Genomic DNA, 15,115 nt, shown 5'->3' on the forward strand with positions numbered 1-15,115 from the left:
TCCCCTATAAAATTCTGTGTTTAGCAACTGCACACTGAAACCCTCAGGTGAAAGTACCCAGAAACAGAAAAGTATGGAGAATGAATAGAAGTAAACAAGAGAAGCAAAACACGTCTGTAGCTATTTAGCGGTTTTGAGTATGTTATTTATTGAATATCGTTAGAAGAGGATATGGAGAAACAGAATGGTTTCCTGTTGGCAATGGGGTCAGATAAGGCTGCATTTTATCACCTTGTCTATTCAACTTGTATGCAGAAAACAATATAGAAATAGCAGGTTTAAACACAGAAGAGGTAGGAGTGAAGACAGGAGGAAAGAACACCAACAATTCAAGATATGCAAATGACATCATATTATTAGCAGAAAGCATTGTAGACTTGGAACAATTACTATCAAAAATTAAAGATAAAGGCTTACCATTGAACATAAAGAAAACAAAAAATAAAAATCACAGAGGAGTCATGTAAAATCAACCTAAATAATGAGATGATCAAAATAGTTAAAGATTTCCCATACCTTGGATCAAACATTGATCAGAATGGAGACTGCAGTCAAAAAATCAGAAGAAGATTAGGAATGGGGAGGACAGCTATGAAAGAACTAGACAAAATCCTTAAATGTAGAGATATGCATCTGAACACTAAAATTAGAATCATGTAAGCCATTGTGTTCCCCATTACCAAGTATGGATATGAGAGCTGGACAGTGAAGAAAGCAAAGAAGAAAAAAATCAACTCATTTGAGATTTGATGCTGGAGCAGAATGCTGAGGATACCATGGACCAAACAAATGGATCCGTGAACAGATCAAGCCTGAACTCTCCCTGGAAGCCAAGATGATCAAATCTGTCATACTTTGGCCACATAATATGAAGGCACAATTCATTATAAAAGACAATTATGCTAGAAAAGGTAGAAGGCAGTTGAAAGAGAGGAAAACCACATGCTAGTGTTGTGGATGATGGGTATCAAGACAAAAGGACCCAGATAACTGGCAAACCTCACCGGAATTCAAATTCCAAACAGAACTGAGGCTTCGAGCCAAAGAAAATGGTTACCTTTATAGGAAGACAAACAAAGAAAACTCATCCTTTCATAATTTCAGCAAAAATTCACACCTGTCAGGACTGGACATGAACGGGTGCGCACCGGGGGACGGAACAGGGCCTCTTGGAGGACGTATTCGTGTGCGATAAACTCCGTTTTCTGCAGCACACGCGCGCACACGAGCATCCTCCTTCCGTCCCCAGAACATTTAAAATTGTGTGTGTGATAAGGTCCCAGGGCTCTCTATTCTCTTCAGAAGCTTGGATGTAACCAAGGTCTTGTGCATATCAATTTCACCTTGGACATCTCCTCCTTTGCCTCACCTTCTGCATTCCACTCTCCCCAAAGGGGCCTCATCTTGGAACTCTCTGTAATGTGTGTGCCTTACTTCTATAACTCTATTTTCTAAAGGGAATTATACATGGATATATTGATTATTGGTGCCTGTCCACCTCACTGGATGGATGGATTCAATCAGGGAGGTCGTGAGTAGGAATCTGCAGAACCTGAGCAGATACGCTGAGAACGGGGTTCTTAGAGTTGTCTCATTCACAGGGTTGACTCAAAGTTGACTCAAAGGCAATTAACAGCAAACAACAATTTGAATATGTGTTTATTAACTGTCACGTATACATAAGTGAAAAGTGAATGCATATTCAACCAGATATAAAAGTAAGGGAAATATATTTCCACTATGTATTGAGAATTGTATAAATACCAGCACCATAATGTACACCACATATCTCCATCATTCCCCCTTTGCTAATCCAGTTTTGGGCATGTTCATCTTTGCACTGGAATTTGTGGCTTCAGGGATGAGCTGTGATTTGGTGGTGGTTTAAGGATTTCAACACAATTTAAAAGCCGAAAGGATCTGTGAGGTTATGGGCCTCATGCCCATGACTGTTCAGTTTAATTTAAAATTTGATTTGGGGCAGAAGCAGTGCTGGGAATCAACCGATTCATGATTGCTGCGGTGCAACGTCTTTGATGCTGTAACAAAGCCTATTGGGATCTATTATTCTGCTCTATGTACCTGCCCATAGTACAGGATCCATGTTACTTGTATTGATGCCAACTAGTGATTTGATGGCAGTTTGGGAAGAGGGGCCATGGATGTAGCTTCGGGGGAACAAAATTAGGCCATTGCCCCCCCCAACAGGAATTCCCCCTCCCTGGTGACATTTTCCATCCATCCCCAAATGTTTATCATTGCAATATTTCAGCTGAGCGTTTAGAAATAAGGTTTAGGCACGCAAAGAAAAAGAGGCAGGCAAAGATCCCAAGGGAATGTGAACACAGCCAAAACCAAGGTCCTACGTATTTGTGATCGTCAATGTCTGTCTGATGTGCTGGACATTTTGAGGTTGAAAGAAAATTTCATGGAGGGGATCCTTATTATTTTTTTGAGGATAGAAACAATGCTTTCATTCTGCCCCTCCTTCCATGCAGCTACACCTATTTTGGAAGGGGGGGGGCATTTCAAAAAATCAGGCAAATTTAGCTGGATTGATAGATCCCATTCTTTCTTTCTGCCTAACATTGTCAAAATCCTTTTCTTTGATGCCAGAATTATAGAGAGCCAAGGTTTGATGGGGGGAGGGGGGGAGAGAGAGAGATCCGGAGGAGAGGAAATGCCAAGAGGAAATGAGCCTCTCCTCTCCAGACAGAGTTTCACTTCTCCAACCTCAGTGTCTTTTTGCTTTGAGTTTCATTTCTCTGACTTCGGTGTGGAGGGGGATCCATCCAGCACCAAGGGTAGCAGCCTCCAAAGCCTGGGCTGGGAAAGAAGCCACACTCCCCTTGCCTAGCTTTCGTTTTCTTGCAATTGAAAGGAGGAGGGTGGGAGCAGGAACCGGAAAGCCAAGCCAAGCATCCAAAGAAAGGTAGATCAGGAACATCCACAAGAAGTCCCTTGGGTCCAGACTCTTAGCAGGTAAAGTAAGTTTCTCTCTCTCTCCTCTTTCTGATGCATTTTGAAAGTTACTGGAAGAGTGCATGAGACATCAAGGCAGTTTCTTTAAAATATTCACAGGATGCATCCTCACTGCAGAAATAATCTGGTTTGACACCACTTTCCCTGCCATGGCTCAAGGCTATGGAATTCTGGGGATTGTAGTTTGTTGTGGCAATAGAGGTATAACATTTGTATAATATAATATTTAATAATATTTAATATAATATTTGTAACCTCCTCCCCACTGCTTTTCCAAATGATCGCTGTTTTCATCTTTTGAGGGGGACAAATCAGATGCTGGATTGCTTTGAGTTGGAAGAGAATCCCATGGTCATCTAATCCAACCCCTCCTTTGCCAGCCCAAGGGTCCATAGCTCAAGCATCCCCAACAGGCGCATCCATCGCTCAAGCATTCCCAACCTCTGCTTCAATGCTTCCAGTGGAAAAGAGTCCACCACTTTCTTGAGTGACCCATTCCACCGTCCACTGTCAAAAATAAGTTGTGGTCCCTACCCTCTGGAGTAGGAGAAAATTGTCTGGCTCTCCCTTCCAACTGCTGGCCCTTCGGCTATTGAAAGAGGAATGTCTGGTCAACTCTAAGTCTTCTTTTATTCAGCTTAAAATATAGCCAGTTCCCTGAACTGTTCTTCACATAATTTAGCTTCCAGTCTTCAGCCATAAAGTACAACAACAGGAACAAAATCTTTCCTTACCCATGTCAGGACAGCAGAGAGGGAGCCATTCTCCCCTCCCTAGATGACCTTGGGCAAGTCACACTCACACTATACTCTTATAGTGCTACTATTCCACTTTGACTGCTCTAGTTGCCTCCTGTTGCATTCTGGTATTGGCAGTTTTAAGGAGGGGTATTTAGAATTCTCAGGCAAATCCCAGAATGCAACAGGAGGCAGCTAGAGCAGTCAAAGTGGAATAGTAGCACTATAAGAGTATAGTGTGATAAACATCTCTCTCAGCTTCAAGGGAAACCAATGGCAAACCTCCTCTGAACCACTGGCATCACTAAGGGGCTGCAGGGGTGCAGACCACACCAGGTGAGACCCAAAGGGAGGAGGTGACACTACTGTGCTTCAGACATCTCTTTTTTGGCTGAAATGGGCTGTGGCATTTACCTGTGTCCCATTAAAATGCTGAAGAGATGGGGGTGAGTGGGGTGAGGACTGGTGGGAAGAGAAAGAAGAGGTCTCAATTTTTAAATTTTCTTTTAAAAAGTAAAAGAAATTTTTAATTTTTTTAAAAAAACCCACATTTTACCAAATTTTCACTTCAACCACAGAAAAATATGCATATGCATATGTATTGTAACTTAAAGGTATAATTTTAATTTGGCTAATTGTTTATGTCACAACTATTACCATTACCTTCAGTAATATGCTAGAATTACAATTAATGAATAACATTACCACAAAAAACATTACCAAGGATTCTGTATGGTGTGGCATGGGAGGAGGTCAATGGGGGGAGGTGAGATCATGAGTTACTTCACCAGGTGACAGCAAACCTAATGACGCTAAAACCCCATGATAGATTCACCTTAGGGTTGCACTAAGTTGGAAGCAACTTGAAGGCATGCAACACACACACAGGGAGGGACTCCAAAGCCTCAGATCAGGCACTGAGAAGGTCCTGTCCTGGATCTCTATCATCCATGCCTATGAAGGTGGTGCAGTTGAAAGAAGAGCCCCTCCTGAGGCTTATGGAAGCTCTTATGTAGAGATATGATCTGTTAGATAGCCTGGACTTAGGGCTGAACAGATTTTATACAACCAGCACTTAGACTTGTGGTCAGGAAAAAACATAGCAGCCAATGGAGATGTTGGAGTATAATAGAGAAACCCTGTTCCTAAAAGTTTCCAGCCAGCCAGGAGTAGCAATTCTCCTCTAAAGCCAAGGTATATTAAGGAGGCAGGGGGAGGGGGAAAGAGTGCTGATGTTTATTTTCTCAAGCTGGAAACAAACCCATCTACATATATATATATATATATATATATATATATATGTATATATCCACTATCATTTTAGAGGGAGCACAGCTCCTGGCAAGGGTCTTGGGGTGGACAAGATTGGCTCCACGCTTCTGGAGCTTCTCCACCTGTAGAGTTTCATTTCTCTCCAACTCCAGCACAGCTTTCTGTCATCTACCAGGCAGTTAAACAGGATCGTTCAAGCAAGTTTATGGGACCTCCATGTCTTCAGTCTGCAACCCTCCTGAGGTTTCATTGTTTCTTCCATTTTTTATTTACCAGAGAAGAACCTGTTAAGGGGGGGGGGGGACAGAATTGCTACACAGTGCCCTTTAACTGTGACTGGAAAGAGTGTTCTTTCTGGAAACACTCTGAATAATAATAAATAAATAATAAATAAAAATTTTATTTGTACAGTGGTGCCTCGGGTTACGAAATTAATTCGTAACGCGGCCGCTTTCGTAACCCGAAAAGCCTTCGTAAGCCGAATTGCCATAGGCGCTAATGGAGAAAAGCCGCGATTCCGTGCGAAAAAGCCGAAAAAAGCACCAAAAGTTTTTTCGTAACCCGAAAAAACATTCGTAACCCGAAACAATAATTCCCTATGGGATTTTTTCGTATCCCGAAAATTTCGTAACCTGGGTATTTCGTATCCCGAGGTACCACTGTATACCGCCCTTCCCATGATCAGGGCGGTGAACAACAATCAAAACAATACAATACATCAACTACACATCAAAGCAAAATTATCAAAAACAACAATACAAATACAGTAAAACTATTAAAATCAATATTAAAACCCCATCAGCCAGCTACCCTTACTGTCAGAGGGGGGAGACTAGCTGGAACTTGTGTTGAGGAATGCTAATCGGAACAGGAAGGTTTTCAACTCCCTCCTGAACTGGGCCAGGGAGGTGGCCGAGCGGAGCTCAATGGGCAGCGTATTCCAGAGGGTCGGGGCGACGATGGAATATGATCTCCTTGTTGTGGAGACTAATCTAGCCCCTGGGACCCTCAGTAGTTGCTGCCCAGATGTTTTGAGGGTGCGGGGCGGAATGTATGGGGAGAGACGGTCCTCAAGGTAGCCTGGGCCCAAGCCATGTAGGGCTTTATAGGTTATAACCAACACCTTGTATTGCGCCCGGAAGCAAATGGGCAGCCAATGTAGATCTTTGAGCACAGGTGTAATATGACTGGCCCTGGAAGTACCAGTGACCAGTCTGGCTGCCATGTTCTGTACCATCTGTAGCTTCCGGGTATGGTACAAGGGTTGCCCCATGTAGAGCGCATTGCAGAAATCCAATCGAGAGGTTACCAGAGCATGTACTACCGTTTCAAGGTCCCTCTGGGCCAGGTATGGGCGCAGCTGGCGGATAAGCCGAAGCTGATAAAGGTGCTCTTGACCGTCGCATTCACCTGAGCTGTGAGGTGAAGCGACGAATCAAGAAGCACTCCCAGACTGCACACAGAGTCCTTCACAGGAAGCGTGATCCCGTTCAGGACAGGTGGAACCACCGTCATTCCCGGACCAGGGGAACCTATCACAAGTACCTCCGTTTTCTCTGGATTCAGAGTGAGTCGGTTTTCCCTCATCCAGCCCATTACCGACTCCAGACAGGTCACGAGAGGAGAGACACCATCCTCAGTCACTGCGTCAGTCGGAGACATAGAGAAGACTATTTGGGTGTCATCAGCGTACTGATAACCCCACGCCCCATGTCTCCGGATGATCTCTCCCAGCGGTTTCATGTAAATGTTAAAAAGCATGGGAGACAGAATGGCTCCTTGAGGGACCCCAGATGTAAGGGCCCTCTTATCGGAGCACACGTCTCCCAGCTGCACCATCTGGAACCTCCCGGAGAGGTAGGACCGGAACCACTGGAGCGCAGTGCCCCCGATTCCCACCCCTGCCAGGCGCTCCAGAAGGATACCATGGTCTATGGTATCGAAAGCCGCTGAGATGTCCAAGAGCACCAACAGGGACACGCTTCCCCTGTCAATGCCCAGACGGAGATCATCGACCAAGGCAACCATGGCCGTCTCAACCCCGTAACCCGCCCAGAAGCCAGTTTAAAATGGGTCCAGATAATCCGTTTCATCCAAGACCGATTGAAGCTGGATTGCAACCGCCCTCTCGATCACTTTCCCCAAAAATGGCAGCAGCGAGACTGGCCGATAATTACTATATATCAGGGGGTCGAGGGAGGGCTTTTTTAACAGCGGTTTTATAGTGGCCAATTTCAAGCTGGATGGAAATTGCCCATCCCTCAGAGATGTATTAATAATCCGGTGTAATAACGAGGTTACCACCGGTCCCCCCTGAGCCGCTAGCCATGAGGGACAGGGATCGAGAGAGCAGGTTGTCTTCCGAACGCTTCCAAGGATCTTGTCCACATCATCGGTACTGACCAACTCAAACTGATCCAGTTTAATGGAGTCCACGGAGGCTCTGGATGCCTCTACCCTTGGTTCTGCTTTAATGCCGGCGTTAAGACCTTCGCTTATCCGAGAGGTTTTATCCGCGAAGAAGTTGTTAAATTGGTCACAGCAGGCCTTAGAAGGTTCAAGGATCTGGTTCAGGGTGGGAGGGAGCTGAGTTAGCTCCCTGACCACCCTGAACAACTCTGCTGGACGCGACTCCGCGGACGCGACACGAGCACCATAGAACGAATTCTTAGCTGCTCGTATCGCCTCTCCATAGTCCTCCAAAAGGTGGTCTAGTAGAGCCTTGTCGGCTAAGCGTAGGTGTTTCCGCCAGTGGTGCTCTAGCCGTCGCAGGACCCGCTTCCTTGCCCGGAGATCTTCCGTATACCAGGGCTTATGTTTGGAAGCGGGCCTGAGAGGGCACTTGGGAGCGATACTGTGTATAGCCCTGGAAAGACCGGTATTCCAGATACCAGTCAGGGCATCAACAGAGTCGCGGTCATTTCCAACCGTGTTCCCCTCTAAGGCTTCTTGGAACCTTTTGGGTTCCATCAGCCTTCGAGGGTGGACCATCCTAATAGGTCCACCACCCCCGGGGGGGGATCTGGGTAGAGACCTTGATTTTTGCCTCCACGAGGAAATGATCCGTCCATGACAGGGGGGAAATATTAGCTATTTCCGCCCAAGGATTTTCCGCATCCGTACAAAAAACCAAATCCAGTGTATTACCCGCAAAATGCGTAGGACCCGAAATCAGCTGGGACAGGCCCATGGCCGTCATGGTATCCATGAATTCCCGAGCCGCACCAGATGGAACATAGTTGGCTGTAAAGGGGATGTTGAAATCACCCAGAACTAACAGCCTGGGTGTTTCCAGCATCAGCTCCGCAACCAGCTGTGTCAGCTCGTTAAGGGAGTCCGCTAGCGCACGGGGTGGCCGGTACACCAACAGAATCCCTAGACTGTCCCTAGCCCTCAGGGTCAGGTAAATACACTCAATAAAGGTAGTTTGACGGATGTGGTTCCTGGTAAGAGACAAGGTGTTCCTATGTATCAAGGCCACACCCCCCCCCCCCACCTAACCTGGTCTGGTCCTTCACCGAGAACCCAGAAGGAAGGGCCTGTGCCCACACAGCGTCTCCCTCAGGCCCTAACCAGGTCTCGGTAATGCAAGCCAGGTCGCACTTGCTGTCTTCCAGCAGATCGTAGATTATGTGGGTCTTATTATTAATCGACCTGGCATTGCACAGGAGCAGCGACAGGGTTTGTGGCACGGTTGGAATGACCCTCAGGTCCCTTTGGTTGGGAGGGGGACAGGAAGGGGAGATAGATATTACGCATCGATCTCAGCCCAAAAACCGGGACCCCCGGTTGCAGCCAAGTTGCTGCGGCCTGCAGGGCCTCGCTGCCCTCCTCCTCCGCCCCCTCGCCCCCAGGCTTGGCGCCCGCCCGCAGCATAGAGGAGGCAAAGGCGGACGGAGCCAGTGCCTCTTGCGCGCGGCCGCGCGGGGAGGAGGAGAAGAGTGGGCGGAGGAGGCGGGGGAAGGTGGCGCGGCCGCACGGGGAGGCAGGGAGGGCGGCGCGCCCGCACACAAGAGGCACTGGCTCTGTCTGCCTTTGCCTCCCCGGCCACTCACCTCCTCCTCCTCCGCCCCCTCTTTTCCAGGCTGCGCGGCCGCATGGAGGAGGCGAAGCTGGAGGCGGTTCACCTCCTGCACGCAGCCGCGCGCCACCCTTCTCCTCCGCCCCATCCGCCCCAGCCCCCAGGCGAATGGAGGAGGGGGAGAAGGAGGAGGGGGAGGAGGAGGGGGAGGAAAAGGAGGAGGGGAAGGAGTGAGGGGCCAGGGGGGCCTCAAGGGGGGGGTTTTTTTTGGGGGGGTGCTTTTAATGCTAACAAGTCTCCCTTACTTTGACAGTGATAGTGTGGTGGTGGTGATGATGATGATGAAGATATGAGTGGGTCAGCTTGAGAGGCATGGACGCACTGTTTCAGAAGCCGAGAGAGTGTGACTTTCCAAAGTGCCTTTTCTATGTGGTTTTGGTTCTGAGGCCTGGTTAATGTAAATTGCTGTGATTTTTACAAACTCATGCGCAGTGAAGAAAAACCAAAGTTCCTTGACACACACTTCTGAGAAGTACACTTGGTGCAAGAACGGTGAAACCACCTTGCCATGTTCAATATGCGTAGCCATGTTAAACCATGCTAAGTGTTAAACCCAAGGGGTTTGGTTATGGAATAAGCCTCTGATGCAAGAGACCATGTTCAGTAAAGCCATGTTCAATGCCCAAATGTGCTGTCGTGTGTGTTTTGGAATGGAGGTCGGGGGTGTTTTGCCAGAAAGGGAAGTCCATTTCTGACATCTGTCTAGAAATAATGCCCAAATGTCCTCCATTTTGATCATGCCTAAGAAACAGGCACTTATATTAACATTTTTAAAAAAAATCAATTTTTTCGCGTGTCCTCCATTTATAAAAAAAATGTGTCCTACATTTGTCCTACATTTGTCCCGGTTTGGAGGTCCTGACTTATGGCAACCCTACTTTTATATGACCAGCACTTAGACTTGTGGCCAGGAAAAAACATAGCAGCCAATGGAGTTAATAGAGTGTAATGAAGAAAGACTGTTCCTAAAAGCTTCCAAAAGTGACAATTCTCCTCTAAAATCAAGGTGCAGGGTAGTACATTGGTGGGCAAGAGTAGGGGGGAGATTTGATGTTTGTTTTTTCAAAACTGGAGGCAAACTTGGCCAGCTTTTATTTTAAAAAAATACACTACCATTTTAGAGGGAGAACCACTCCTGATGATGGTTTGCGGGAGGACATGATTGACACAACACCTTTTGAGCTTCTCCAACTCTAGTTTATAGTTTTATTTTCCCCCAAGCCCAGCATAGATTTCATTCACCTTCCAGCCCAGTTAAACTTCTAGCATAGTTAAGGAATAAAGACAGAATAGCTACACAGTACTCTTCAACTGTGAGTGGAAAGAGCTGTCTGTCTGGAAGCACCTTTAATACCTCTTATTGCCATTGCAGAAGTAGCAGCACCAAAATGTCTTTTATTGTTTCAGGGGAATTTTTAAAAAAACACCCATAGAACTAAATGTCAAAGTCCCGTGGCCGGCGTGAGACTCTCTCTGAACGACGCAGTCGAAAACTTGAGAGAGCATCCTCTTCAGACGAGGAGATGGGTGACCCACAGAGACCCCAAGGTGGTTTTCTTAATCATCAGCCATGTTACACTTTCAGCCTACAACCAGGTACACTTGCTGTGCCAAATGTATTTGTTCCCATGAAAAACGAAGGCTTTAAGTTCAATCCACCGTCTACACAAAAGGAGGATTCAAACAACCTGCTACAACAGAAACAGAGAAATAAGGTAAGCTGAAGCTCCCGGTTTCATGTTGGGGAAGAGAGATGCACATACCCACAATCCTGCAATTTAGATCTAAGGTTTTAGTTAGTGCTATAGAGGTTTTGAATGAGGGAGACACGAGCGAGAATACTCATTAAAGTGCTGGCTCAATGGGTGTACAACCAGATTTGGCAATTTGCTGCCCTTCACCTCTCCTCATAGGGGAAGAGAAGCACAAGGTTCATGCCACAGATCCCAGCAGTGCTCTTTGAAGAGACAGGACCCCACTTAATCTCTGACACCCTGTAAACCAGATTGAGTCAACCTGGGAAGCAGAATTTGGCTGACATGGTAGAGATCACCCATGTGTGTTTTCAAAAACAGTTGGCCAGATGCATTTGTCAGAGATGTTATAAGCCAAGTAGATACAAACAAATGGTAGAAAATGCTTTGTGAAATGCTTTAAACACCCTATGATACTGTATATATTAATGCAATTGGTTTTGTTATCATTTGGTTCTCTGTGCTCTGGATGAAAAGGTGCAGCTTACTCAAGCCAACCAAATGTTCAACAGTAGTTTATTGACAATCATTTTTATATAATCTATTGAAACATTTTACTACAGTTAAAGAATAACAAAATTAAATGTAAATGTTGTTCCAACAGAAGCTAGAAAACACTTTGTACAACCAGTATGAAGAGAAGATCCGTCCTTGCATTGACCTCATTGATTCCCTGAGAGCTCTTGGTGTGGAAAAGGACTTGGCATTGCCAGCAATTGCTGTGATTGGAGATCAGAGCTCTGGGAAGAGTTCTGTCCTTGAAGCGCTGTCTGGAGTTGCTCTTCCCAGAGGCAGTGGTGAGAATTCTCTTTCAGCTTTTCCTTTAGGATGATTTCACTGGACTACAATGATACACTTGTTGTTGTTAACTGCTGTCAAGTTGACTTTGATTGATTGATTTGGCCACCCTATGAATGGTAGACCTCCAAGTCACCCTGTTATCAACAGCTCTGCTCAGGTCTTGCAGACCCAGGGCTGTAGCTTCCTTGAATGAGCCTATCTACCTGTAACACATTCTTCTTCTTTTCCTACTGCCTTCTACCAAGGATTATTGCCTTTTCTAGTGTGTCATATCTTCCCATGATATGGCCAAAGTATAGCTGGCTCAATTTAGTCATCTTGGCTTCTAGGGAGAGTTCAGCTTTGATTTGCTCTAGGACCCATTTATTTGTCTTTTTAGCAGTCTTGGATATTTGTAGAACCCTTCTCCAACACCACATTTCAAATGAGTTGATTTTCTTCCTGTCAGCTTTCTTCACTGTCCAGCTTTCACAGCCATATTAGAAATTGGGAATGCACTAACATAGACAATCCTAACTGTAGTGTTCAAGACTATATCTTTATACTTCAGGATCTTGTCTAGTTCCTTCATAGTTGTCCTTAAAAGTCCTAGGAACCTGAAAATCTAGAGATTATTATTTGTCAGGTGTGTAAAAACTGCAGACCTTTAGATGTTCAGCTCTAACTCCCAATAGCTTCACCAAGTATGGCCAGTGATAAAGGATGATAGGAACTGGATGGAGTCCAGAGGCATATATAGGATCACAGTTTCCTACTTTGAAAGATCCACTGGGTTTTGGTTTTGTTGTTGTTGTTGTTGTTGTTGTTTTTTTTTTTTTTTCATTTCCTAAGGTTTCCTGCAGTATTTATTATGTCAAATAATCTTTAAAGAGCGCTGATTAATAGACACTACATGTATTCAAAACAAACATCTTTTTATGGTCTTTCCAGGAAAGAAAAATGGTACTCTTTGTTCATATCAGAACATTATATTCACTTCTGCTTTAACTGCAGATATTTGTAATATTGCTTGGTGTATTCTGAAGAGGCTGATTTCACCTTCAAACATATTGTTTTTCCTTCACAGTCCATGGAATTGTACCAGTTTTTAGTAATCTTTGGGAAGGATTTCTATATGTGTTGTATTTATGTAAGTCTTTTTTGGACCTTACCCAAGTAGTTAATCACTAGTTCCTTGCTCAGCATCTGAACACAGCCTCTCCAGCCAGCTTTCAAAGCTAAGGATGCTGGTACAGCTATTTACTGGTTGTGAAGGGAAGAGGCTAGACAGTGCCTATCCTGGCATGATAGCGATCTGGAGAGTGATCTCATTTGTGGAGTCGAAGTGATCTCATTTGTCTTTCTCCAGCCAAAAAAACTGCAGCCAAGCAGTTTCAGGTCACCTCCCTGCTCCACAGTAAATGACCACAGGAGCGAACCTGGGATTTGACAACAGCTTTCAGGGAAGCAGTCCATAGCTGTGTATGTGGAGCATACCAATGTCTATGATTTCACTGCAACTGATCTCCTTATGAATAGGCATTGTCACCAGATGTCCGTTAGCTCTCAAACTGAAGAAACTACCTGCTGGTCATATGTGGAAAGGGAAAATCAGTTACCTGGAAAAAAAACTGGAACTCTCAAGCCCTTCAGAAGTGGAAAGAGAAATAAGAAAAGGTGAGTGGTATCAATCTGTTTCATAGCACACTTGTGACTTATTACAGGTAACATATTGTCATTGCTTGTGCAGGTACCTTTTCTGTTTCTTTCCAGTTTGGGAGTGGGAAAACCTTTAAAACTGAATTGAGGACATCATAAAACTTCAGAAATCCATGTCCAGATGCCTTTAAAATGCCCAAGAAATTCTCTGAACAACCATATGTATGCTTATGTGTACGAATAAGTTTTTATTAATGATAATTATGGGCACAATCTCTAGTCAGAGTCCTTTAAACCAAAGAGTTTGGTTTTTTATTTAAGACATTATAGAGGATGGTTTGAACAGGCTTGACAGTTTTCCATATGTAACACTATGTCTGGATAGTGTCTGGATATGGGACCACCTGGGACTCAAAGGTATGTTTCTTTGAGCACCTTAGAGGAAGGACTGGATACAAATCTAATACATATACTGTGTGTATTTAAAGATTTCAGATTTTTTAAGTCATTTGTTTTGGGCCTGAGTTACTTGAGGGACCGCATCTCCCCATATAATCTGCCTGGCACGCTCAGAACAACCGGGAAGAACTTGCTGGAAATCCCACTTTCTAAATATGTTACTACATCCCAGATGGCCTTCTCAGTAGTGGCCCCACAAATCTGGAACAGTTTTCCCAAGGAGCTCCGCCTTATCACCTCCCTGGAAACATTTAAAAAGAAGCTTAAAACCTTCCTCTTCTGTCAAGCCTTCCCCTCTGGAAAATGAAGTTGTGTATTTTAACCCCATCGACTCTCTGCCACACCCTATTGAATGACTGTTTTAGATTTGTATAGTGTATATTGTGTTACTGGTTTTTATCTATTTTTATGGTGTGTTTGTAACTGGTTTTAATTTTGTGTAAGCCGCTTTGATCTTTTGGAAAAGCAGTATATAAATAAAATTTATTATTATTATTATTATTATTATTATTAGAAGATACAGATTTTCCAAAGTGTTTTATATCATGATATCAAAGAGTACCCAGGCTGCTCACTAATACTCTTATATTTGTTTATGAAATGTTGCTGCTGAGGATCTAAACTTGGTACTTCTTCTGGGTCTCTATTTTCCAGCTCAGAACATAATGGCTGGCGAAGGAGTGGGCATTAGCCATAAATTAATTAGCCTAGAAATTAATTCTCCAGAGGTTCCAGACTTGACACTGATCGATCTACCAGGGATTGCAAGAGTGGCCATTGGTAATCAGCCAACAGATATTGGAGAACAGGTAAAAAAGAACCTGGATAAATAAATTTGGGACTTGATTGGGGAAACCATGAAATTCAGCAGTGTTAATCTTGTAAGTAAAAGAAGTAGAATCATAGAGTTGGAAGAGACCGCACGGGCCATCCAGTCCAACCAGTCCAGGAAATCCAAATCAAAGCATCCCCAACAGATGGCCATCTAGCCTCTGCTTAAAGACCTCCAAGGAAGGAGACTCCACTACACTCCAAGGGAGTGTGTTCCACTGTCGAACAGCCTTTACTGTCAGGAAGTTCCTCCTAATGTTGAGGTGGAATCTCTTTTTTTTTTTAATTTTATTAAGTTCCATTTTAAAATACATCAATCGTCCAACAAAAACCACTACAAACATCACACAACATCTACCATATCAAACCCCAATACTTATTCCCGACATCAACAACACCAACAACAATCTCTATTACTATATAACATACTCCCCATTCTTCTCCTCTACATTCACCTCTATGACTTCCTTCCTCTATATTTATCATATTCTTTATACATCTCTGTTTCCCTCCATGTACCATATATAATTACTCATAATACATTGTATTAATATTAACTT

General features: G+C 44.5%; 1 protein-coding gene across 2 annotated transcripts in view; it reads left to right on the top strand.

The window, feature by feature from the left end:
• Window positions 1-2,817: 2,817 nt before the first annotated feature.
• The window catches only part of LOC121926255 (interferon-induced GTP-binding protein Mx1-like), a 32,837-nt gene continuing 20,539 nt past the window's right edge, over window positions 2,818-15,115 (top strand). Inside the window, exons 1-5 of one of the 2 annotated variants that reach the window (XM_042459079.1) lie at window positions 2,818-2,987; window positions 10,480-10,787; window positions 11,431-11,623; window positions 13,146-13,283; window positions 14,379-14,533. In XM_042459079.1, the coding sequence (XP_042315013.1) occupies window positions 10,512-10,787; window positions 11,431-11,623; window positions 13,146-13,283; window positions 14,379-14,533 (762 nt within the window). In that variant the 5' untranslated portion in view covers window positions 2,818-2,987; window positions 10,480-10,511. The remainder of the gene's footprint in view (window positions 2,988-10,479; window positions 10,788-11,430; window positions 11,624-13,145; window positions 13,284-14,378; window positions 14,534-15,115) is intronic. The other variant, XM_042459078.1, reaches the window with a different exon arrangement.

This window comes from Sceloporus undulatus, chromosome 3 (assembly GCF_019175285.1).
Source record: "Sceloporus undulatus isolate JIND9_A2432 ecotype Alabama chromosome 3, SceUnd_v1.1, whole genome shotgun sequence".
NCBI lineage: Eukaryota > Metazoa > Chordata > Lepidosauria > Squamata > Phrynosomatidae > Sceloporus > Sceloporus undulatus.